This window comes from Elaeis guineensis, chromosome 2 (assembly GCF_000442705.2).
Source record: "Elaeis guineensis isolate ETL-2024a chromosome 2, EG11, whole genome shotgun sequence".
Taxonomy (NCBI): domain Eukaryota; kingdom Viridiplantae; phylum Streptophyta; class Magnoliopsida; order Arecales; family Arecaceae; genus Elaeis; species Elaeis guineensis.
Window position 1 is genome coordinate 110,341,932 of NC_025994.2, and position 27,792 is coordinate 110,369,723.

A 27,792-nucleotide genomic window follows, 5' to 3' on the forward strand; every position below is an offset into this window, starting at 1 on the left:
GTTTCCTATCAAACTAAAAGTCCATGCAACTCCATAACATACGCAAAAACCATCTGATCAACCAGACAATCATCCATCTATATTATATATTTAGCATAAATAACAATCAATTAGCCGTGAATTGAGCCATTCAAAAGCACAATACGTCTGCCACACAATGAGCCAAGTAATATTGTTGCTTATAATGCCCTTTGAGTTTCTTTTTAAAAGCACAATACGTCTGCCACACGATGAGACAAGTAATGTTGTTGCTTATAATGCCCTTTTTAAGTTTCTACAGCTACCAAACGTGCCAACCTATCCTTCTTGCAAAATCTCTTGGTGGTTGCAGCAGAGACCTAAATTCAGAACCAAGGATTATGGTGGTTGGTTGCATTTGTGCAGGGAAACCCCCTCTTTATTCAATTACCTACGCACCCTTCTTCAACATTGTATGTAATGTTTGAACCATCCACCTTATGGTCATCAATCATAGGATCTTGAACCGCACCACCAATCTTTTTTTTTTCTTTTTTATTTTTTGGAGAAATATACCACTGGTCAACATAAAATTGACTCCATAACCATGGACTGATAAAACCACATCATGAATTATTAAATAGATGATTATTAAATACATGCATATATCGGCAACTGGAGCACACAACTTACAACGCTATTCTTATACACACATCTGTATGACAAAAGTAAGGTCAAAGGAATATACAATCCAGGCAGTTAGCTTTGGTATCATTCATATATACAACCATCAGCAACTGCTGCAAGTTATAATAGCTGTTGTCATTAATTAATGGCCCCAATGCTGAGAGACATAGATAATGAGCTGACTCTGCGGGAAAGGTACCTGAAAGGATGACATTCTGTAGAAAGTGACAGGAGTCGACGAACTAAACTTATGGCTGTCTGAATAAACATCATCTCTCTTTATTGCAGAATATCTTCGCAATAATAGATGAAAATCCCCTGCACTGACCAGGGTTGAAATCGATGCATGGTCCGAGGATCACCACACCAACTCTTAATAGGTAATACATTATTCAGTGGTAACTTGAAAACCTGAAATCAACAGAGAACAAGAAGAATAATTAACTTATTGCTTAACGATTAAAAACTTGTCAGAATACTTTAAAAACATTATAGTAAAATTCAAGAATTTCATTTTACGATAAAATAAAAAGGATGATAAAAGACAGCATATGCATACATGAGAGGAAGATTTAGGTTCATGCACATGTTTTTTCTTGAGAGAGATGGCACCCGCCTGCACTCTAATTATTTAGGCCCCAACACTTGGGGATGCACCACTTAAGGATAAAGATCTTTTGAATAACATTTTAACTATTAAAGTTTACTCTATCACTAAAGATTGAAGTTCTAATCTTTAATTGCAAAAATGGAGATCTAACAACTAAGAATCCACTTCGTCGCACACCATCTCTAGCAGAAGAAAAACAGAATGTCAATCTATAATATGTTCAAGAACAACATTTCCATTTTTCTTTTCTTTTTTTTCCTTTTTTGTTTATGAAAACAGTTATTAGCATTTACAAAATTTCAGATAAGAAGGATTTTTTAATTATCATGAAAACAAACCACAGAGAAGAAGGCAAATGGAGACAACAACTATAGTCACCATGCAATTGTAATTACAAACTAAGCCACAGAAATACGATTTTGAAAATCCTTGCAAGGTTCGCGAATTTGGTACTGGAACCCATGCCGGTTGTCGGCTAGTATAGTATGGTACCGTACCAGACCATACCGACAATAAAAAAATCAAAAAAATCTCACCTAATGGTTAAAAAAAAAAGAAAAAAAAATCAAGCCGAACCGATACCGTACCATACCGGATCAAACCACCCGGTATCGGACGGTTCAGGCCGATACCATACCGAACCGACCAGTTCGATCCAATTCAGACCATTTTTCGAAAAATCGACCTGAATCGAACCGATTTCCCACCGGTACGGTACACGGGATGTACTGGCCGATTCGGACCGATAAAAAATACCATGTCCTTGTACGCATTTAATTAGTGTTCAATGAAAGCAATATATAAAATCCCTTTTAAAGGGTGACCATGGTAATCAATGCTCTTGGGACACTCATCAATATTTTCTTGTTATTGAAGGTCAAAAAATAAATCAAATTAAAGTGCCAAAACATTAAAGAATCTTCTTCACAAATAATCTTCAGAACTCCTATTTTAGCCATCCATTGGATCACATGATACAAATTTCTCAACATCCAACCATAACTAAAACCTGCAAGTGCCTGAGATTTAATTTGGTAACAAATCCAATGGTAGGTTTGATATCCAACGCAACATGGAAACTTGTTTGTGGTACCAGCAACTTCCTGTTTGAGATGCCAAACACCACTAGCTCATGAATCACACCAAATTCCCCTTTTCTTACAAGTGATTACAAAATTTCTTCCACTCAGCTGATTCGAAATTTTCTACTGCTCCTTTGTTGTAGGGTCCTACTCCAATAGGAGCAATAGGAAAGCTCTGCTTGGTTCCCCACCCCCTTTTTCGAGGGGAAAAAAAAGGATTTCTGATTGCTGAGGTATGGCAGCATAGCATTTTTGTAACTCTCACTTTCTGAACACAATGTGACACATTGCTTGGTAAAATATAAGCCCTCTTCTTTTAATAAATGCCTCTTTGTTAATACTCCTTTGAATGGATGCCTCTGGGGCATTAAGTAGCTAGCTTAGATCCAAAATTGTGAAATCTTATGCAACTTCCAATTTCTTTGCCCTGTTATCTTTTTTTCTCTCTCAAACCCCCCCCCCCCCACACCATAGGCATGCTCCCCATGTCTTGGAATATTAGATCTCAAACTTCTTGCTTTCTCCAAAGATGTTAAGTGGTTTTATTGCTTTATTAGATCTCTGTCCCTTCAAATTGTTTTATTTCATGAGTGCAATACATGGACAACGGTCAATGAGAAGAAACAACATGATACATTATACCCATTTCTCTTCTATATATCACAATTGAATATCATTCTCCATTTCAATGTTGCCGATGAAGAATAAAGAAGAAAAGGAGGGTTTTGCCTACAATAATCAACAGTAGAAGAATGCAAAGAAAAGAAAATTTCAACATATTTTTTAACTTCCATAATGATTATTATCATTCTAAACCACCAGTTGCAACATAAAGTTTTATAAAACTGATATCTGTATAACTATAAAAAGATATTTATGTAAAAAAAATGAACTATATTGTTATAGTGCTATTGTCAAATGCCACTTGGTTTGCTCCAATAATCTATTATTTTCCCTTACAATGAATAGCAAAGACTGCAATACCAAAAATAAAATAATGTTTAAAATTTTGTTTTTTTTGGAAAGTTGAAAAATAGTATAATATTGCGTTACAATAGCCAATAATAAGTCTGGATATAGATGTTATATAAATCGATTTTCTGAAAACTATAAATCCATAAGAAATAATATGAGCAATGATGTTTATAGACATTATCACGCATATTTCATTGTGTCAAAAAAAAATCTCAACCTTACTATGAGATGGTTTGCATAACTAATTCCACAACAACAAAGTAGTTTTATCACGATATCACCAGTTATGTAGGCATTTTCTGGAAGAAACAACTACCAATAAACTCAAAAGACAAGAAACTCATAACCACCTACAGGATCCTTTATAAAGAGACTAAAACGGATCAAGAATTGGAATTCACCTTGTCAAAAAAGTGATGTATAATAATAGGTGCCGAAAACATTGTTTCAAAGTGTAAAGATAATCTCAGTTAGATTTTGCCTCGTCTGTGCCCATTTTAGATCATTTCTGCCTCATGGTTCCTAATTAATTCTTAAACCCATATCAAACGGCCCCAAATTTGTCAGCTTATAAAACTCATGTTATATCAAGCATTTATACAAAATTCAATTCAATTGCACAATCCAGGCAAAAACATTTTTGAGACATCTTAAGCTAAGCAATGTAGTCAGAACATTTAAGTTCTGTAATCCCTAGGCATTCTTAACCTTTAATGCTGATTCAATATGTCTAAACCTCCACTATTATTGGTCAATGATCATACGAAACCTGAAAGTTATACCGTTTGACAACTTTTTTTTTCAAACATACATCTAACGAAACTTTTATAATGCTTTTATTGGCTTACTAAATTCACTTAGAAGTAAATAAACAAATGAGCCAGCATGCAGCAATAGTTTGTCATAAAGTCATACTGAAAGTTTGAAACATGCGAAACGATAAGGACAGAGAGATTAGATGAAACTAACAATGATAACAAAATTCTTATCATGGTATTCCATACCAGCCCGAATCAGTAGGTACATTCTATACCGTATCGTACCGTACTGGTGGGGAACTGGTACAGTTTAAGCCAGTTTTTCAAAAAATGGCTTGAACTAGACCATACTGGTCGGTTCGGTTCGGTACAGATCCGAACAACGCGATACGGTGCGGTACAGGTCAGTATGGTGCGGTTTTTTCTTTTATTTTTGACCGTTCGATGATTTTTTTTTATTTTTTTTAATGTCGGTACAGGCCGGTACCGAGGTCTGCTATACCGGTACCGGTGCTCATACTGGCATCAAGCCGGTACGGTATGGTACTGATACCGTATCGTACCAACATACGGTATGCTCCAACGTACTGGTTCGGTATCGGTACAATTTTTTTTATTTTTTTATTTTTTTAGGATCTTCAAATTATTAATTCATAATTATAATCCCAAAATTACATTATATTGCATATTATTGATATATTTGGATTCGGTAGCGGTACAGAGAATCTTGATCCAAAATTTCAGATATATATTTATTTATATTATATTATAACTCTATCATCCTAAAATTAAAAAAAAATATATATAAATATGCATTAAAATGTATCTAAACTTTTAAAGTACAAAACACAAAAAATGATATACTAACCTCAAAATCTGCTCTATATTTAATATCTCGTCGAGTGTCTGTGACGTTCATAGATATCTGGATCATTGGCATAATCTGGAGAAACATCAATCCATCTCTGTAATCAAGAAGCACTATATTCTTGAATATTCATCCCATAAGACATCCTCTCTGGATTGTAAGACATCTCAGATCTCTCACTCAAACTCTAGCTCTGAAAAATATCGGAATGATGGTATGGCTGTGGAGGAGTCTATTCAAATATGTCGGTAGCAAAATCTGATCCGCAAGATGCTCCAAACTGCATAGAATAGTAACCATTAGAAGACGATGCCTCGGATGCATCATATCCATATGGATCATAAGGTGGCTGCGGGTAATAAGATCTATAATGCGAGGATGATTCAGATACATCCATGGATCCTACTTCACGTGCAAGATCGTCTGTAGCTACATCGTGTGCTGGACAACCCTAGGAGCCCATCGTCTGTATGAAATCGACTCCCTACGGTCTCTATCGACTCGTGCACCATGGTCCCTATCTTGTAGTATGTGTAAACTGGGACTCATCGATGAATCGAATCACCCTACAGTTGTATCTCATAAGCAGTGGTCTCCTATCCTCCAATTTCTTCCTGATCATCGATCCATGACTACTACTACTAGCATCATCATCACTTCCTGATCTCCGAATCTGAGCTATAGCTCCTGTACTTTCGAGAATGGTGCACGTACAACTGTCTTTTTTTTTCCTTCTTGTACCCTTCTGTGATTGAGTTTCCTATGATTGAGAGGATGGATATCTTGTTGCGAACTGCCGACCTCGTCTAAATATTTCTCGCTCAAATCTCTGCGAGGATGTATCGAACATCGAGTCATGTGATGAATGAGTCCTCTATATCCCCTCAGACTGTGGCTGATCAGCTGGAACCTTATGTAGAATATTTCTTTCTACCCATTGCCTTGAATCCATCCTGATCTCCCTAACTACCATACTGGCTGGTTGTGGAGGGGACCCCGACTCATCAAGCTCTGGCTCCTGCTACTGACCTGCAAGCCATCCGATGATAGAATCATCATCCTCGTCAGCATAATTATCTAATATCGGATCAGTGTAATTCAGTTGTACTTCCTCCTGAATGTATTTTAACCTCAATCTCAGATTATAGTGAACATATACAAGATCATTGAGACGCTTTTGTATCAGACGATTTCTCTGTTTGCTGTGGATAAGGACGAAAATCGATCAATTGCACTCACAGCCACTAGCAGAGACCGTTTGAAAAAGAATGCAGACAGCCACACCTCTTAAATGTTCTGCGAACATTCCAAAATGAATCCATCATTCAGCTGCAAAAGCAAAATAATATAAAAAATTTCATGATATTATTAGGTATTTGATGTCAATCTATGCTGCCCATTATTGATATGTAATTTATCTAGATTTATCTGCTTTTTGCTTACGACAGCTGATGGGACTCCAAAGCTGTCTGATCCCTTCTTTAAACTATTTCGTCTGTAAAAAATTATATTTATTAAATTTATAAATATGTCGTTGAGTACAGATCGAATTCAATTGAATAATCACATCTGTTTTAAACTAGCATACTTCTTGCAGATACAAAAATACGATTTCTGAATCAGACACCATCTTATACATCACATTACCAAGAGCAGCAAGAAGCTCGTTATCCATATCTATCCCATGAATCGTATATTGGAATCTCATATTCAAATAGTAAGCTGCAGATGAATTTCATAATTGATTAAATATACTTTTACAAGTATAAAAAAAAAATATTTTAAAATATTCTTGAATCCATGCTTACCGGCTAAATGCAAATCTCAATCCATCTGATAGTCTCAATGGCACTCAATAATGTTAATGAATTCTTGAGCATGCTTGAAATCATTCTCACTAATTTGTTTCTTTGCTCTCTCTATTCTGTAATATCAAAAACCCATCTGGAGGTATCTTTTACTATCTACGACGCGAAGCACCTCATATAATGACTTAATAGCCTTCACTATCTTCTTAGCCCGCTGCCAGAATGACTGACTCGTCACCAAGTTCTTCACATGACTTCCATCGGTGCTAACCCTCGCATATCTACTCTTCTGTCATTCGGCACTGACAAATATCTAACGTAAGGCTGCTTTTTTCTGAAGAAGACTATCAAGTGCTATGTAATTGATAGCAAATCGTGTGATATCCGATCTTAAGATCTCTCCCCCACTATACGTCCGCATCAATGAAAGGACCCATGTGTGACTGTAGATGAATCTAGTAATAGTCTGAACAATCTCTACTACCTGCTGCACTCTACGAATCTTTCTAATATCCATCAATATAAGATCGGTGCAATGTGCAACACACGGGATCCAATATATCTGCAGTGCTGCTCCATCAACAACTCTCTGACCGTCTTATATTGTGGCCCATTATCTATGATGACTTGCACGACATACTGCTCACCCACTGAATCAATCATCTCCTCCATCAGACCAAGGATATATGTGGCATCGTGCATCTTATCTGAAGCATTAATTGATTTGTGAAAAAATATTTTTCCATCACAGTATGTCAAAAAATTAATGATGTTCCGTCTAGTAGGATTGATCCAACCATCATACATCACTGTCAATCTGTATGTGGGCCATTTATTCTTGTAAGAAGCAATCCACCTCTGCAGATCCTCCTTATTACTATCAAGGAGCTGACCATAGATGTCCTTAGGTCCTGATGGATCTACACCCTGATCGACAGCCTCTATGACTGAAATGACAGATCGATAGTAAAGATTGCCTGCTGTATTTACTGAAATATGACTGAAATAAAACCATGATCCAATAGCTCGTCACATATTTTTTTATCCTTTTTCACCATAATGTCAATCATTTGCTGCTTTGAATTCTTGCTAAAAAAAATATGTGGATCCAAATCATGGATGATGGCTCCTGCTGGAATATCTTTGAAGGACCTCTACTGCCAAAAGCTCCCAACAAAGATGAAATACTGTCTGCTCCCTCTACCACCGGACTCTCTGACTGAGGTAGTCCTGAACTCAGATTCTCCTCCACTGATCGCGGATCTAGATCCCGATTCATAGCATGATGATCTAAATTGCTCTCTATATCTAGCCATCTCCTCCTGTCGGTACTGATCATTCAAACTCGTCTGAATGGCAGTCTCAATCTGTGCCTCCTCATCATCTGGAACGAAAGTCTTCTCTGATTCTCTAGAGTGATAAGAAGGTGGCTCTGCAGCTCGACAGTCCACTTCTGTCATTTTCTACTTTGTCCTTTCCTTTGCTGCTTTTGAATCAACGAAATACTTCTTCATCAACTGTCGAACCTCCTGTGGACATTTTCGATATATGGACACATCAGAATAACCATCAGTCAAATGCTGCTTCAACCTAGTCATTTCTCTTCCCTTGAACTCTATGTTACACCATTTGCATTTTCAATGATACCAAGTCGAGAGCATCTCGTCATAATCCCAACCAATGTCACGCTCTGAATCTTTCTTCTTACTCATTTCTGTAAGTATAACAAAATACGACAGTTTAATAATTATTAAAAAATATTATATATAAATTCAAAAAAATTTCAATAATAATTTTAAAACTCATAAATTCAAAAAAAATATGTTATATACTTCAAATAATATTTTTGAATTAAATAAAATATAATACTAATTTTACATATTGTTTATTTGATAATATTTTTATATTATTTAAATAATTATAAAAATATTTTTAATTTTAAAAATTTTAAAAAAAATTGAGGTTAGATTCAAGTAGCTTGAATCATTCTAAATATGATTCTGAATCTTTGATTTTATTTTTTTTGAATTTATTTTTTTAATAATTTTTTATGAATAAATATATATATTTAAAAAAATATAATTAATAAAAATCAACAATTTTAGTGTCATCATGTAAATCTTCCAAAGATCTATCACATATGATCAAATCATATCAAAATCATAAAATTTTGACATGATTTTTTCTTATTTTTTTACTTCTTCCTTCTTATCTTTTTTTTACCACAAAAATATAAAAAATAAAATATTTACTAAAAGAATAATACACTACCTTACTCCCTATCAAAAACCAACGTCTCCTCGAATCAATGCTGCAATTTGATAGAATTTTTTCTCCTTTTACTAATTTTTTCGGCTCGTGTCGTCGAACGCTTGAGAGCTCGGGAGTTCTCTGAGAGAGCTCTCAGATTTCTCTCAGAGAAAGCATCTGAACTGTCACTAAATGACAGACCAGACCCCACTACACCCCCCCACACCCCTCACCCCCACATGGCATTGTCAGTACAGTTCGGTTCAATGCTGAACCATACTGAACCGAGCCATACCGTCCGATTTTGGGAATAGCTCCGAACCGTGCCAAACCATCCGGTTCGGGGCGGTTTGGATATTTTTTCGAAAAAAATGGCTGAACCGGATCGGCTGGCAATCGGTCCGATTCGATACACCCCGTATCGGGTGGTTCGGCCCGATACGGCATTCCCTGGCTAGTACGGTACAGTCCCATATCATACCATACCAGCCAACAACCGACATGGGATGCGATACCAATATTTAAAACCTTGATTCTTGTGCAGGCATCCTAGTGTAATATCATATAAGCTAGAATTCTGGAGTATGAGTTGCTATTGTGGTAATGATAATTAAGAATTAAACATCAAATCAAGGAAATGTGCAATGTTAAGTTCAAAATGCTGCAGTGGTAACCAAAGTATGACCATTAGATAAAATTTATCACACATACCTGAACAGCAGCAAAAGAGTTTTTTTTTAAAAAAAAAAAACAGAGTAATTGTATGTACATGCCCACATACCAAGAATAGGTGGGAAAATATCTATTTTAGCCAGTTACTTTAGCACCATTTATGGAAACCTTTGAAGATTGGAATAGTTCACATGCCAATACATAATAGGATGAAGATAAAAGACAGTTCTGCAAAATGATGAGACACTGTAGAAAGTCATAGGAGTAAACAAACCAAACTCATGACTGCCCCAACAAACATCATTCCTTATTTCCGAATTTCTTTGCAATGATGGGACGGACATCATCTGCATCTGCCAGGCTCTCAAGGAAGGGAAGTAATTGAAGCAATGCATGGTCTGATGGATCATCAAACCAACTCTTAATAGGTATTCCATTATTTACCTGCAATCGGAAAACCTGAAACCAAGGGTGAAAGAGAGAGAACTAGTAAGGAATCATCTAATAGTTTCTAATATGCATACACACATATGCACATACATACATACATATATACATACATATATTTTTATATCAAAAATATTTGATGACAGAGGACAATGTGTGTCCATGTGAAACCAAGATAAACTTGGCTTATGCTCTTTCAAAGGATAATCTTCTGAATAAATTTGTGACTAATAAATCTCAATACCAAAGCAAAAGAATAGAGAACTTTCCAACTCCTAACCTGTCATCCAGGAAATTTAAAATCTCACATTGACGAACTCACACTGGAAAACAACTATACAATTTTGGTAACCAAAAAAGTCACCTGTTTTCAGAAAACCCGAAAAAACAGAAACAGAAAATTGACAATGCAACCAAAAAAAGGCTCTCCATGTGAAACTTTCAGGCAACTAATGCAAAAAAGTGTAATATTGGTTCACTGACTAGTGGCACAGTAAATGTAGCTTTGAGTGTGAAATATATTTAGTAGTATAGACACAGGTTTAACCCTCAGAAACTTGGAGATAAGAGGGCAATATTACCTGTGGAGAATTGTCGATTATGACAACTTTTGCCAAATTGACTCCTAAAATGGTCAGGTCCTTTGTATAGCTACCATCAGAAAATATGCATGATTCACGATAAATACGCTGTGAAATTAACTTCTTCTCTGGATCCAGCATATCCAATAGCTGTTCAGCATAGATACTTTGACTGGCTGTGAAAATGACAATCTCAAACATCTGAGCTACCCTCTCCAGAAAGAGCTGCAGGTGAGGCCTACGTCTTACATATACAGTATGTTGTTTCATGTTAAAGAAGACTTGAAAGGTGAAATCAGCATTATCACAATGCTCCAGGGTGGAGTGGACAAGAGTTTCTGCATTCAATACAGAAAATACTTTCTTAACTAGTGCCTGTAAGATAAAGACAACCAACATGGTCCCATACACAACTTGACTCCCTTTAAATATTTTTCCAATCAAATTTTAAGAATAAACAATTAGGCAGGCACTTGAAAATACTGCAAACTAGGAAGTTTTGTATGTGATGAATACAAATTCTCAGTTCAACTTACCATCCAAATCAAGTACAAGGGTGATAGGCTTCCTTCTCTGTGTTTCCTTTGGTAGTGAAATAGGACATATGGATGAAACTGCCTCAGGTAAATCAGGTAAACTTCTAAATACTAACTGTGGATCGAAGAACTCCATTTCATCCAGATTGCCAGAATGACAAGTTATCTGAGTTTCCTCATCGGATGATTTCAGCTGGTGAATGGCTAGATAAAAGCGTGCATCATCAGAATTCATCATTGTCTCTTCATAGGACCCCTCAACATAAATGCTGCTGGTTTCTGCTGTTTTCCCTAGGAAAGGTAGTAACATGTATTTGTCCGCCATATCAATCATTATGTCAGAATTTGTAAGCTCATAACTAGGACAAGCAGTATTTATGACATCTGTAAATCCCATATCAGTATCAAAGGGTAAAGCAGAAATGCTATCAGAACCATAGAAATCCAATAGACTGTATGTTTGAGAATCACTAGAACTACAACTTCCATCATCACCGTCATCGGCAACCAGATGAGGCAACTTGGGGTTTTCATCCTTAACTGAAAAAAGAGTAAACTGGGTCACTAAATAACCCACAAAATAATGAGATATAATGTTTTATATGTTCAAATTTACCAAGCACATATTGCATGTACAACAACAAATGAATGCCCAAATCCAAGTATTATCAAGGATAAGCCAGGAAAAAAAAAAGTATAATCTATATAGAAGCACCACAGCTACTAGGACCTTGGAACAGGTATATATCAGCCAACAATCTATAAAGCTGTCTATCCTCCCAACATCACCCTCTCAAGCTCCCCACTCTTTGCTTCTGAATCCTTTTAGATTTTGCTCATGTTCTTTTTTTTTAAATTTATTTCATCATGTATGTTTTCATTGCAAAGGATTTCACTGAAGTGCCAAAAGCAATCTTTTCTATTTTATATACTCCTGCACAGTTGGTGGTTGTCATTCGGGCTGTTATCCTTCAATATAGCACACCAGACCCAGTACTCTCATAAAGTAGCACTGATCGGTGGTGGCCTGTGAAATTTTCAAATGACAACTCCCTCATTGCATGATCAAGAAGCAATCCTAGATCAGATTGTTTCATTTCTAAAGAGTTGGATTGATAGAATAGGTGAGAACAAGAGGAGGGATTAAGCCTGTACTAGATTGTCTCTTATAAGGGCTTTTAGTTGTTCTGCTAGTACAGGTGCCTTTTTTGGGATCCATGGTTTTGTTTGTAACTCGTGATTTCAATGAATTGGAATTGGATTGGACTTAGTCCAATCTCTCTCTTTCAAAAAACAAGAAGAAAAAAAGAAAAAAAAACAAAAGAGCAACCCCTTTGCACTTGACTTGGGAGAAGAATGAGGAAGATTCTGTGTCGAAGCCGGAATCAGACATTGACATCTACAGCACTAAAATCTATGAGCGTGCAACAGACTAAAGCTTGGCAGGATACATCTAACTACACATTAGTATGGCGGTAAACGATACTTGATCCTATTGATCTAAAGACAAATCCTTCATTGAGCCTTTCCTTTAGTGGTTTGGGAAGCATTCCCTATCTGAACATCAGCAGGCATTCTTGAATTCCACTTTGGGGGCACCGGGGTTGTTTTGGTTGATTGTGGAATCTGATACTGTAGTACTGTGGCTAATATTAATGCCTAATCCTGCTAAATAATGGTTTGCACATTCCAATTCAAAAAACATCTATTATTATCCAATACTGATGGCATCTCATATGGTGGTGCTAATATTGACTTTATAATATTAATTTGTGTTTAGCTAGCTTCAGTGGATGGTTATGTTGCATGAAGTCGGGTCAACTGCCGTTAGGTTATGTTTCAAAGTGTTTTGCAACCCATGGCTGGTACACCTACCAACATGTGGGCTGGCTACACTAAAAATGTTTGGTCTTTGGCCAACCAATTAATGCTAACCCCCTATACTTCAAATCTTCAATAAATGAATATGGTGTTCAACCAGCAACATAGACTGAAAACAACCCCTTCTCTTGTTTTGTAATCTTTGGTCCTCGCCTCATCCTTTTCTCCGGCATTAAGCTTTTCTCACATATAGGTTGAAGATCAAGATTGATATGGTTTCTATCCATACATATACAGATAGTTGTAATACCATCATCACCATTACAAAATTATGGGCTCATCTCATACTTAAATAGAACTTATATCATTATAGACACCAGATTCATAATACAAGTTCTAGTACAAAAATGTATAATGGAGCATATGACATACTGATGGTAATGTTAGAAATAATATAAAGTCTAATGCATATAATGATACTAGACTGGCTATAACATTATGCAGATATAAATGCTAGTATTAAGATATAAATGCTAGTATTAAAGTGCATCCCTGTGTATAAGGCCCCCGTCATTGCAAAGTTTGGGTAAGGTCAGATGTATGCAACCTTACCCTTGGATGCGGAGAGGCTATTTCTGTGTTTCAAACCCATGACATGCAAGTCACATAGGAGCAATCTTACTGTTGCACCAAGGCACAGCCTCCAAATACAAATGCTTGTATTAATAAATAAAATACCAGAAAAATAAAAGGATGCTAAACATTATTGCTAATTTTTACACTATTAAAGCAATACCTATACAAATCAATAGACAACACAACTTATGACAAATTTATGATCGTCTAATTGTCTCTTTAATTGATGAGGCTCACTTACACCAAAAAAAAAAAGAAGAGAAAAATTCAAAATTAAATGTTAAACTAAAATTCATTTGACCCTGCAATATTAACTAGCCTATGCTTCACAATAGCACTCTTGAGCTATGAAATGAAGGTTTTTCTGTACTTCTAGAAACTTTCCTCTAATATACAAGAGCAATTAAAACAGGTATGTTATCCAAGGATTCCAAGTTATTTCCTGTCAAAAGTTTGCTACTGCCTGTTGCGCCCAAATTTTAAAGGGCTGAATTTTTCAGTCCAAGAAATAGCTGCAATGCTTGGCTAGTTTCCATATAGACACACTTTATATTTCCACATTTCTTACTTTTATTTTTCTGAGTAAAACATTGCACATTTCTTGGCTCTCTGATACTCATGACCTAAAAAAAAAATGCATGGACTGGCTGCTTTAAGCATAATCATGTTTTAGGAAAAACAAAAATATTGCAATTCAGAAAACTGAACCAATTCACAAATATTATGCAGAATAAAAGAATGCTGTAAGAAAAGCAAATTGCTTGACTCGCATACTATCCCAAAATGGTCGGCATACCTGCATTACTGTGATTTATCAGTTTTAACTGAGAATTGTTGTCCTCGAGACTCGGTGAGAAAATTGTTTCCATGTTAGATGGACATGTGGCTGATAGTGAACCCTGCAAGTTGTATAACATGGTTAACAAAAACAACTAGGTTAACCCCCCACCACGCCCCACCCCCCCAACCAAAAAAGGAAGAAATCATGAATCATAGCTGAAAGTATGAATTCGCCAAACACCAAAGCAATTATCCTCACTATAATGGCCAATGTCTCCAATGATTTTTTTTGAAAAAATCCCGATGGTTTTTTTTTTAACAAAAAAAATCTACAGCAAAAACCTCGTTTTTAGCTATTGCCTTGATGAGCAACAATCGCAGCGTCACTGACCAGTAACAGGGTGTTGCAAGGCATGCTCATTGAGATAAAACACCTCAATAATGCAGATTTATTACAAATCTGGTGACTGGGAAGTCAAGGAATTTAAAGACAGATCAAGGCCATGGTCTTTGGTTAGGTATAAAGACTTTATTTTAAACTAAACAGTTTGAATGACCAGCTTAATGTAACAGATCCATAATTATATGGCTTTAACAATGATTTAGTGTTAAGATAATTTACGTATCGTTTGACAAAGCTGTAGATAGGCCAAAAATTAAACATAGAGATATTCAAATCTCAAAATATCATGGTATATTAGGGAACCAGTGTAAGACCTCAATGTCTCTTAGCAGTTTATTGCTGAAGTTCAGAATTGACAAAGATGGGCATCATTCTGAAACAAAGACTCTTACAGAGGACCACCAGTTTCTTAAAGAATCATCAACTAAATAAGTCATAACAAGTGGTTTTACATCCAAACTTGATGTGAAAGAAGAAAAGCAAAATCTCAGGCACAATATATCCCAACACAAGATGGCTTGCCAAACCATAGCCCTGATCCTTCAAGTATTCACACTAAAAATCCTCTCTCCTCTTATTACTCACTAGAACTTCAATAGCTAACCTTTTTGACTCGCATTAAGAACCCTTTCCTTGAAAGATAAGACTGGATAGATGATTTTCCACAGATAACTAGAATTCACATGACACGGTTATTTTTTTTCCTAAAAGCCAAGCTCTGATGTGATTGTGCACCAATATACCTCTGATAGTGGCCAATCGATTAAAAACTGCAGATTCCAATAGGATTAGCCTATGTTGTTATCAAGAAATTACTAACTAAACACAATAAATAGGGTTATTTAACTCCAAATGGTAAAATGGCAAAAGCGAACCTTCAGCTGAAAGGAAAAAAGAAAAAGAAAAGAAGCGAAGTTGGTTTTCATTCAAATTCTAACTTTAGTGCACCTTGAGACTTTCATAGATCGCATCATTTAGTTGCCACAGATCTCACATTTTAGTTTGGCCACAGTAGTCATAATAATGAGTTACTAAACTAACAGTGTATGCAATAATGTAGTGCTCAAGAAAAGTGTTATTCCTTACCACCTCTTCAAATTGTATAATCTATGCCCACAAATAAGTTCTGGCCAAAAAATTGCACAATTTTGGAAACATAATTTCAATCAACAATTTACACAATGTAAGGGAACTAAAAGCAAACCTATTGAATGATAAAGAATTATGTAAAAGAAACAAATTTGATGAAGGCAGTCATTTACTAATTCAAAATATTAGTTCTAAGCAGAGACAAACCATTTAGATTAAAGGTTTTTCAAGACAAATGTAGTTATAGCCATAACCTAATCATATTCAAATCATAAGTTTAACCAACAAGATTTATCTTAAATATATGAGTCAACATTATGTATCCTTCATCATTCATTCCCACAAGAGCTGCACGTTATAACTAGCAGTTTCCCTAATCCTCTCTCACCACTTTTCAACTTGTTAGGATCCAGTAGCCCAACTACCGCCACCAACATCTAAAAACATCATCCTCTACCCTGTCTTGACACTACACTGAAAAAAAAGAGTTGCTCCAATAACAGGGCCTCAATTTTTCACTACACATGCCCATATAATCTAAGTTGCTTCTGCACAATAATTTCTCCAATGATGCAATTCCTATAGTGTCTAATTCCATGCTCTCTTCCTTACCACACATCCAACTTACCTCTCTCATCTCCATCACATTCATCAAATGTGCTTGGACTTCCCATTGCCCGACAGTTTGATCCATACAATATCATAGGCGTTGTTCTTGTATTTTTAATATTTCCCTATCTCAAAGAAAATGTGATTGAAACACCTTCAAAAGCACAACTTCATTTTTTCCACCCCCAATTGCAGTTCCATTAAAAAGTCTCATCTAAGCCTACCTATTGTAAAACAGATCCAAGATGGTGAAAAATGATTGCTCTTCAGACCCTTGCATCCAAATCTTTCCTCCATTCTTCCAACTACATTTTGACCTCGTTCTTGATTTTCCATGAAGTTCACACAGGAAAAAACTCGAAATACTGGCTAAGGAAAAGACCACGGAGTTGGCCTATTATTATAGAAAACTTACATATCTCACAACATAGACCTAAACTCCTCTTACTGCTCCTTTATGCATGTTATTTGTTCCATGAGACTCTTTAAGCACACTTTCTTAAAACCCACTTAGTTGTGGTTTTCCCAAATCCATATCCTTTTTTCCGATTTTCATTTCCCTTCATTCTCTTCCTCACTCCTCCTCCAATGTTTCTTTTAAAGGTAAAACCTACAACAGATCATAACTGATATATGCAGTTTGAAAACCCTTAATCCAAGACTTTCATGTCTTCACAATCGCAATAAATTCCTGCTCCTTAACCTTATGTCTCTTCAACAACTGGAACCTTTAAATCAGCCTAATTTGCATCTATCCCATATCTTTTATGATAATATGTTCAAAAACAGACAGAAAAATATCCCTTGGAAGAGGAAGAATTATTACCATATGGTTCGACTCTTATATTCGGTTTAGAACTTGGGAGAAAACGCCTGCTTTGCTTTGCTCCATCAATTAAAACCCCTCTCCAAAAAGCTCTTTTTCTCGGCCAGTTTGACGATGATGATGATGCTGACAATGGTGAATTCCAAGTCCCTCTCTCCTTCCCCCTTGACAAATGAAGAGGGCTCTCGAGTCCTCTGTCATTCTCGGCCTCTCGCTGCCCCCCCCCCCCACTCCTCCCCCTGCCTTCCTCCATCTTCCTCTTCCTCCCTCTCTCTCCCCCCCTCTTGCCCTCTCTCTCTCTCAACCTCTCTCCTCCCTCCCTCTTGCTCTCTATCCATCCCTCCTCCCTCTACCCCTGTCACTCCAACTCACCCTGTGTCGATATTGCCCCAGAATGGCATGGTACACACCCATACCATGCTGAACCTGTAGTTGGCTGATACCCTCTCCAGTAGTGGTTTCGCGAACCTTATTATGAAACCTAAAACGAGGTATCTTTTATATAAACCAACCACACACATGTTTTGCACCTAATTATTGACAAACTCATTTACCCTGAGCCTTATCTTTTTATATATGTCTTGGAACTTCAACTTAGGGTTACAAAGAGATAGGTATATTAGGTTTAAAACAATTAAGAAAATGAATTGAGTGCCAAAATCCCTAGATATCCCAAAATTTTAGAAACCAAAGCTACAACAATAAAAGAAGCTGCCCAAGTCACCTGATATTACATACACCATGTTTTCATAATTAGATCTGGTCATAGTATCATACTGTATCATTATGATATTTCAAATAAAATCCCTCTACCACAGATCAATTTCACCTACCTAATTGTTGAATGAATCACTTAGCTTATATGGAAATAGCATCCAATGATCATCCTAGGAAATCAATAAGAAAACCAACAGGCCACTCCATCACTTTAAAATTAGTGCCAGTGGAGGCCTAACGATCATAAGATCCCATTGATAAAGCCACTAGATTAACACCAATGTAGTAACTACAACCGGCAGACAATACAAAAGCATTTATGCTTTGTGCATATGCCTGAATAAATTGTCTTCAGAATTCTTCAAATGGTTTCAATTAATTATGTGGTTGCACATGACCAAATCAGTTGCCTGAACCAAGTTGCTAATTGGGGAATGTGATTAGAACCATGTGGTTTTAAACAAAATAAAATAAATAAGATCATATGATGTTACACATAAACTTATATCAAGCAAACAGTATGGTATGTAAGACCACCACCACCAATGCATATACTTACCATTCTTCCAATTGAAATAGGACCAGATGATGACGATGCCTTCAGAATATGAACAGAGGCATCATCCAATTTGTTCTGGAAATCATTAGCTTCTGTGATCACAATGTTCTGTCCAGAGACATCAATATTTGAAGAACCTGCACTTGGAAGATTTCAGCCAATGGAGATGTTAAGAGTTAACCAGAAGTGGATGACAAAAGGTTCCAGAATATCATGCATAAGTACTAAACAAAGGTTTAACACCTCAAAAACTTTTGTGCTGATAGATGAAATGTAGAGATTCATATGATAATGCAACAATCCTGTAACAGGAATTTATGAGAATAAATTTCGAAACTGGGACACGAAGGATGTGCTCAATTGAATGTTTCAATTCGCTCCTCTCTCTCCGGCAAGGTTTGAACTGCACGTGGTGGGAAGGCCTTCACAATTCGCATCTTCCAATCCGGCAAAAGAAAGTGAAGGGGAGGGGGCAGAGAGTTGGAGGATGCACTTGGTGAAATAGTCTCCCTCTTCAAAAAAATATGTTTTTTTTACTAATGCACAAAGAAAATATTTTGTTGTGAATGAACAAGATATTAAGGAATTGTCCATATGTAAGATCATAATTATTGATACAGGTTTTTCCACATGAGAAGAAAATCTGATTATGTTTTCTTTTTATGGGCATTAAAGAGATGGAAAATGATCACAATTAGCTCAAAAATGAGAAGAACATTAAGGGGTAATGTCTGTAGAAATGCAAACATTATTCATCATAGGTCAAATAACTGAAGCATTAAAAAACCTTAAAAAAAATCTGGGGGAAAGTTCTGAAAAAAGATTTGAAAGGCATGCATATAGTGCAAATGTAAGCTTTGATATCAAAAATAGCAAATTTCTCACAGCTGAGCCAAATGAAAGGGAACTGTCTGTGCTTTGTTTTTCTCTTGGTAGAACACTAAACATAGCATCATTTACCGTGCTGATGATTTTGAATATAGATGTCCAAGACAGCTGCTTCTTCAAATGATTTAACTTGAGGACATGAATGTTTTGATATTTTAGTTGACTTGCAAGATACATGGAGATTGTGTTGCCCTACGCATTCCCTGCTTAATTTGTTCTTCATTGTCAATGCAGGCATTTGAACGACACATGAGATATGTACTGCAACTCCACTTGAGAAACATCAACTGCAAAACAAGGCAATCTGCACATTTTCATTCAGCTTACAACAGAAAATAGTAAAAATAACCAATGTGAAAATATATTCACAGCTATTAGTAGAGACTAGCATTAATAAAGTACAATAGCCATATCACTGAGCAGCCAGGAAGGTCAGATACCATGTTCAAAACAGTCCAGAGAAAATGCTATAGGTACTTGATGCGAGTTTAGGAAATATAACAATGGGTTGCTTACAAAGTAGAAACAAAGCCAACATATGTTACTTCAAAGTCAGAAAAAGAAAATCCTTTTCTCCTTGTGGTATGAAAAAGGAATAAAGGCCTTAGAAAACTACAACCAAAAGCATCAGCTGAAACCGGATGCAGGATATTAGGAGGCAAAATAATCGACCAAGTGGTCTCTTCTGAAATCGTGGACCGATTAATCAGTCAGCCAGCCCATTACCCTCCCTAAATATGTGAGACCCTGAATTCAGGAATTAGGTCAGCCAACACCAGCTATCCAAGGGAAATGGATGATGTCGGCAACAAGATCAATTCTTAGCTCTAATCCAAGAAAACAATCTTTGACACAACCAGATCATGCAGATTACAGTCATAGGCCCCTAGGATAGATCAGCACAGCACAACTATTGGCTGTTGGACACAAAATATGTAGTTAGTTTTTGAAATTCTTTTAGCAAGATTTTTAAGCCAATGGAAGTTCCATTTATAACATTCAGAATTTTTTATTTCAGGTCAAATCTGTAATTTTCTGAACCGCTATAGCAGCCAGCTGCCAGGAGCTACAGAGGACTCAAAGCAACTGCCATATGAGTCTTAGCTGGGCTATAGTTAGTCCAAATAAAGGAAGTAGAGATCAAGTGCAAGGGAGGCATTGGGAGACATTTAACATCTAAGAGTGCAGATTCAGCTAGGAATGATAATAAATAGGTCCTATTTATGTCATTAGTTAGATCAAAGAAAGTATTTAAGTAACAAGGACTCATCTATACCAGCTGCATTACCTGGATACTTGCACCAGCTTCCCAAATCTCCATAAATACATATCAAATACAGCTCAAACACTTGGATTCCCCAAACATTAAGTTTGGCCCACTATAGCAATTTGAAAATGTGCTTCTGTTCTTGCAGAGATTGGTCAAGAAAGTAGTACTCAGATTATCTTGAAAAATGTCACATTACTAAAATCTTAAGCTAATCCGAAGTTTGGATGAGAAATATGCATATAAGAAGACCTTCCAAATAATATATTTTAATATTATCTTTTGTACAATATTTAAATATATAGCTTAGTTAAAATTATTTTTGGATTGTAACATCGTATATCCTTTTTTTCCAGGTGGCTTTTGGTTAAATTATTTTACGTTGTCATGTCCTATATCCTTTTCCCCTCTTGCCAAGACAAACACATGAACAAATGTCCAATTCTGATTCCCATGTCTGTGTCCATGCAACACATACTGGTTTAAAATAGATTGTTTATGGTTATGGTTAAAGTTTGTATATTTTATAATTATCTAAATTTACATGAATTTCCAAATTTTGTAAAATGTCACTAATTTTTAATGCTTATAGAGCATTGTGGGTTATATTCATCTTCTTCTCTATCTTCTGATTATTATATATATTATTTGTGCTAGCAGGGGTCTCAAATTCAGCATATGCAGCTACAAATGTGGTTGTGGCCCTTTACCACACCACATTCCATATATGCAGTTAATTGCATGTGATTGGGCCACATATGTGGCTGCATAGTTTCAAGCGGGCCTAATTAGCAATATGAAACGGCATATGCAGCTAACTCTCATGCAGGTCTTCACTGGCAGGGAAGATTCAGACAGATGATCATCAGTTTCAAACAGGCCCAATTCAAGTTCTGTTAAAATGTCCTAATATTGCTATTATGTGTACATATAAGTATTAAGTAGCAAGTACAAACTATTACTTTGTTATTATTTTTACTATTCTGATTGTTATTATTGTATCTTTATATTATTTTAGTTTTAAAAGACTAAAACATACCAACCGCTTATGCATCTCTATACGATTAATACCATATATACATCACACAGTCTATTAACTGCCAGCATATAATGCCTACATTTTGAAACGCTGTGTGTTAGTTTCCTTATATGTGCTGCATAGTTCTCCTAGTATACCTTTGACTAAAACTTCAACCCTATATTTGGTTGGGGTCAAGAAAGGGTGGATGGATGGGATTGGAAGGATGAATGGCCTCCATCCATCGTTTGGTTCAAAAAGTTACGGAAATGATAGATGAAAAAGAAAAGATTATCCATCCATCCTAGCTCACTAATTTGTATCCTCCCAAATTGGGAGGATAAAAGATGGATAGAGCATTGAAAGATAGACTTTTATATTGATAAAATTATTCCTCATTAATTTTTTTGATAAAACTATAATACTTCTTCACCTTTTCATTCATATTATTTATATATATTTTTATATATACTATTAATTATATACTATTAAATTTTATTAGTCATTATTTTAATTTTAGTATATAATTTTCATAATTATAATTAAATAAATTAGATTATTTTCTATTTCTCTATTTATATTTACTATTTTTAATTAACTATCTCTATAATACTAATTAACTATTTAAACTAAGTTATAAATTAATTACTTATTTATATAATTAATTCATTAATAATTAATTTATAAAATTATGTATTGAATTAAATATTTATATAATTATAGATTATAAGTTTATATATTGTTTACTTCTTTAGTATAAATAAGTGTTATAAATTGATAATAATAATATTTTTATCAAAGGGTAGTTTAGTAAAAATGATATATAAATATCATTCATCTTTTCTCTCATCTTCCTATACTAAACAGAGGAAGGAATCATTTCCACCCATCCTACCATGTTTCACCAAATATATGAGAGGATGGATAGAAAAATCCATCCATCCTTTCTCCTCCATCCATCCTTCTTTCAATCCATCCTTCGTACCAAGCAGAGGATAAAATTTTTTTTTTGGAGGGGGAAAAAAGATTTTGCACTAGTATAGTGACTTGTGTAAGGCTGCATTTGGTATTGTTTTTACTTTCTTTTTAAAAAAATTTGGACACACGAATGTTGTTTCCTTTTTTCAGATTTCTTACAATAGAAATATGTTTAATTTTTTTATTTTTAAACAACAAAACCACAAAGCCCAAGGTAGCGAAAAGCCACAGCAGAAGACAGAAGCACGGAACCAAGCAAGCATTTAGATGGTAGGTAGTGGGGGAGGGGGAAACCGGGCACAACGTCACAAGAGCCACTCGGATAAAAGCACGCTCAAATGGATCAATGGGTGCTAGGAACGGACGAAGTGGAGCAATGTTCCGCATCCTCTATGTGCCCAAGGGAGGCTTAATCTTGGCTGTTCCCCAATAGAAACCCCCCTAGCATTGTGCCTCAGCGGCAGGCACTTCTCTCCCTTCAAACCCACATCTGAATTCATGCATTAGACCTCAGTGATCTCCGTCAATGCTCAATCTTCTCCAACCGGCTACTCCAACATGTGCAGGCCTCCAAGCATTGGTAGAGGAGAAAGAGGTGGCGAGAATAAGGAGATGGTAGCAAGGTAGCTGAAGAAGTAGGCGGTGGTGGAGAGGCACATGGAGGAGCAAGAGAAGAGGAGGGCAGTGCCAAGATTGGGAGGTCGAGCAGAGGGGATGAGAGAGGGGTGAAAACCCACTTTTAAAAATTACAAATTTTTCACTTCCACTTTTTTCCCAAAAATAATAAAAGTTATTTAAAAAATGGTAAGAGGGTAACCAAACATGTTTTCTATATCTGATTCCATGTTTCTATTTAGCAAAAAAAAAAAAAAGGAGGAAAAAAATCGATATCACATAGGGCCTAAGCCTTTTTTTAAAAAAAAAAAAAAGAAAAAGTCTTACTATAGATAGAATGTTGATTACAATTTGGAGATACCTATTTATATCAACGATGATTTTGGACTTTCAGTTCTTCCACAGATAGTTGGAATATATTCCTTGCCTTAAAGCAGCAAATGTCCCGATGAGCAAGCTCTAGGATTGAAGGAAATTATGGTAACCACTGTCAAGTGTCAGCCAATCAATTTCCTTCTTTGACATATAAGTCCATCAAATGTAAATTATTACCAGAATAACTGATGCACCAAATAAGTACAACTGCAATTAGTGCAAAACACAATGTTGCATCCAAGAAAAATGGATGTTAATAACTACTGGACCAACAAGGAAGTGAAAACAGGTATTTACCTGTTTGTCCTGTTTTGCATTGTTATGGACAATAACAAAGATTAATCCAAAGTATGGGTGTCCAAATCATGCAAGACTGGTCTGATAAGATGCCCATTTTATGATATAGAAATCATAGGAAATTTACACACCAGTCTTCATCTTCACATTGAATGATTTCCACTTTTACTTTGGATTTTACAAGTTTCCACAAGAGATTCTCTATTTTCAGTACTTAATGGAAAAGTCACCATATCAATCTAGATTATAGTATTTAAACATAACCAATAAACCTTATCATATGATTCGATCAGCTTAAACAATCCTTCTTACCAATTTATTTTATTGCAGAATACATATAGATGGGAGAAAATATGCCCCACGTCTGTTTTAATATTTCCCATTCTTTTCAGGTTTCTGAAAGACACCTACTATTTTATGTTTTAATTTCTAGTATAGAAAAGAACTTCTTTGATTTCAGCTTGCTTCCGCTAATAACTGAAACATAAAATGGGCAGGCCCAAACATTTTAGATACAGGTATCCCCAAACCATACTTTAAAATATAAATATAACCTTGATTCAGAAACAAACTAATACACTCTATCAACAATAGAACTCAAATCTCTGGTTCCACGAGGATGTTCTAAACAATGATATTATATCATTGCTAATTTGTTGACTGTGACTTCGAGCCCACATGCATTGTTTCTCCATTCTTCAGAATAATAATTCACTTTGTTATATTTCATTTGTTAAATGCCTTCGGTTGTAGTTTTTTGGAGTTTATTTATAGTTCAATGATGAAAAATTTTTAGCTATAACATCATATACCAACAAAAAGCTCAAATAGGAAAAGTAATCTCATAATATGAAGCAAGGAGATGAACCAACCTTTCATAAATTTTCTGATGTCAAACTAATATAAATATCTCATAAAAAAAATTTAGATCTGGAGCTAATATAGCTATTGAAGATCTCCCATGAAGTAAAAAGAAAACAAATTTGTGTTTAGGTTACAAGGCATTGCACCACAACACCTTGCTCTGGCAGATCAATGTCACATGGGATCAAGTGGATCTAACACTAGATTTATCCACCTGTATTCATTGTGGGTCCCAAAAAAATGCCCAGTAAGATACTGCAATCACAATTTTTTGCAACCTAAAACCATGTTAAAAGGAAAATGGAGGGACTTTGGGAATAACTATTGTACTTGTAATAGGAGCATGGTCCAGTTGTTTCGATGGTAGTAAGCTGGAAAGTCAGTACTTTAAGTTGGGAAGACATGGTAGTTAGTAATTTCTAATCATGAAATGGAAATAAATTGCATATTTATTACTGAAGTTAACGTGATTGTACAAAATCAGAAAATAGAAGAAAATAGAAAAGAACTGCGTTAAAAAGTTTTACATGGTCAAGCAAATGCTTATATCAGAAAGAAACTTACAACAACTTTAAACTATCTTTGAGTTACACGCAACCTTCCTCTCCACACTCATCAAGAGCTCTGCACTCCAAAACCTTCCTGATCCCCAAGGGAGCACAGCAGGCGTTAGAGGCAAAGTCACGAGGTATGAATTCCAAGTTAAAAGAAAAAAAATTAAAAAAGGGGAAGAAAAAAAAAAGATTAACATAGGACAGAGCACCACAAAAAAAACTACCTCTACATTTCTCAACACCACAACACCCCCTCCCCCCTCCACACCCCCCACTCCCACCGCCCCCCACCCCCCCGCCGGCGCAGCAGCGTGCCAAAACATTTGCAAAATTACTCTCTTTCTATATGGGAAAGGGCAATATCAACACCAAAATAGAGCCCCCGTGAGCAAATAAAGTAACGATTCAAGTTTCTAACAGCAAGCAGCTCAAAAAATAAATAAATATCTCAGAAGAAAAGTCATAATCTTATTTAATTGGTCCTAATCTAGTTTGCCATTAAAGAACCAAACCACAGTAAGCAACCAAAACTACAAGGGTCCAGCAATAACAGGAAAGATCTCACCGAGACTGCCAGAAATCCAAGAATAATCCATTAAAATTCTAAGTTTTGACTCAGTTATCAACCCTCAAAATCATAAAGAAACTTCACTTGATCATCTCACCCAAATCAATAATAGAAGAGAACAAAAAGAACGTAAAATCCTTATGAACTAAGAAAGATTAATGACAAGCACCCACCAAAACTTCCGAAGAAAGTAAGAAACCCTAGGAACCAAAATCATCTTGAGTTGCAAGGATTAGAAAAAGAAGAAGGGGAACAAGAACAAGAACAATCCAAAGAAAATAAGTTCCACGAGCAAAAAGTAAAATTGAGCATCAAGAAACCATAATTCTTGCAGAAAATTAGACAAAGAAATGGCAACTTGAAGATATTCTAAATAACCTAGTAAACATGGACCACAGAAATGAAAAATCTACAAGGCGATTCACACCCAAAACCACGTCAAGAAGTAGCAAAACCCACAGACAGATGCCCACAACACCCTAAAATCATTAAAAAAAAAAAAAAAACGAATGCAAAGAGAAAAACACGGACAAGTTCACCGACCAAAGTATCCAGAAGAAAGAGAGAAAGACCAAAATTAAAGCGAAAAGAAGCCGAAGTAGAAGAAGACAACATACCCGAAGTCGCCGCTCCTCTTCCTCTCCCTCACACACACGCACGCACGCACGCGCTCTCCAGCTCCCTTTTTCTATGTATATGTATTCCCTCTCTCTCTCTCTCGGCGAGATGAGGACAGGAGAGAAGGAGAGAAGGAAAGGGGGAAGAAAACGAAAGGCGACGAAAAGGGCGGAATCGAGTCGGGATCCTCCACGGGGCTCCTCTCCTTCTAATATATAAATCCCCCATCCCCGGCCCGAAGAGAGGATAGGGGCACGCCATCCCCACCTGGAGATCCCCAACGGACGGCCCTGATGCGATCCCCGCAACTCCAACCCGGGCCTCTCTCTTGCTGACGCGTGGATGACTGCGCTGCGACTCACCGCCCGCCCCCGGCACGTGCGGGCGCCCGAGCGGCGGTTCACGGAATGAGAGGGCCCGCCGCCTCGCCCCGCATCGGAAGATGAGACATCACGTGTGCAGGGGCTAGTATTCGACACGCGTGTGGAGAATATCCGTAAGCAAGTCGTTTTCCGTTGGACTCGACACATGTCGAGCAGGAAGACATATTGGAAGGAAAGGTCCTATCGGGGGATTTCAGCCTGACAGTGTGACGAACCAGAAGGCGAGATAGAGTTGATCACCGCAGGCCTTTTCAGGACAGCCAGTGGAGTGCACTCAGAGGAAAGGGGAGTGGAACTATCAAAACGCCGGTTGTGCATTATAGTAATTACCGGCCACGATGGCGCCCACGGGAAACGCGGTTGACGAGAAAACCACCATGTGTCCGCATGAGGGAGTTTTCTTGCTGTCAATTGATATCCGCATACTTATTTCGAAACCATTTTACTCCACTGACAACCGACCAAAGTAAGAACACGAAATTGCAAACTTCATATAACTGCGTGACGTTGTAGAACTTATTTGATGCTCATATGCGAAGACTCCTTATCCAACTCCCAGAGTATCCAAGCCACAATAAACTCAAAAAGATCTCTACGAGCCTTTTCCTATATAGAAGAAAAAGCTTATCACGATAACCAGAAAGGTTTCAGATACATTTGGAGAGCCAAGCCTCAGGGTAACATTGCTGCCAATC

At 36.4% G+C, this 27,792-nt stretch overlaps 1 protein-coding gene across 8 annotated transcripts; it reads right to left on the bottom strand.

Moving 5' to 3' along the window:
* Positions 1-568: 568 nt before the first annotated feature.
* Positions 569-27,210, bottom strand: LOC105048916 (uncharacterized). 8 transcript variants are annotated; one of them, XR_012139089.1, is made up of 9 exons: positions 26,714-26,912; positions 19,633-19,847; positions 18,673-18,809; positions 14,486-14,588; positions 11,233-11,772; positions 10,697-11,034; positions 9,943-10,127; positions 845-1,056; positions 569-758 (listed from the first exon to the last, which is right to left on the bottom strand). XR_012139089.1 is itself a non-coding variant. In XM_010928431.4 (9 exons), exons 3-8 carry the CDS (start codon positions 19,796-19,798, stop codon positions 9,969-9,971), a joined length of 1,443 nt encoding a protein of 480 aa, XP_010926733.1. In that variant the 5' UTR covers positions 19,799-19,847; positions 25,539-25,616; positions 26,714-26,914; the 3' UTR covers positions 569-1,056; positions 9,943-9,968. The 8 variants fall into 8 exon arrangements, 7 of the variants coding, with proteins under 7 accessions (XP_010926733.1, XP_010926725.1, XP_010926715.1 ...); XM_010928431.4 differs by adding an exon at positions 25,539-25,616 and having other exon boundaries at positions 569-1,056; positions 26,714-26,914; XM_010928423.4 differs by adding an exon at positions 25,539-25,616 and having other exon boundaries at positions 569-1,056; positions 19,633-19,864; positions 26,714-26,914.
* Between the last annotated feature and the right edge of the window lie 582 nt (positions 27,211-27,792).

Bases quoted from the DNA above. Each gene is read 5' to 3' on its own strand.
- LOC105048916 (XM_010928413.4), bottom strand. From the start codon at position 19,798: ATGCCTGCATTGACAATGAAGAACAAATTAAGCAGGGAATGCGTAGGG. The intron at 11,035-11,232 runs GTAAGTTGAACT...TATTGAATGCAG, and splicing joins CCTTGTACTTGATTTGGATG to AAACTCTTGTCCACTCCACC. The intron at 10,128-10,696 runs GTAATATTGCCC...CCTTGGTTTCAG, and splicing joins TAATCGACAATTCTCCACAG to GTTTTCCGATTGCAGGTAAA.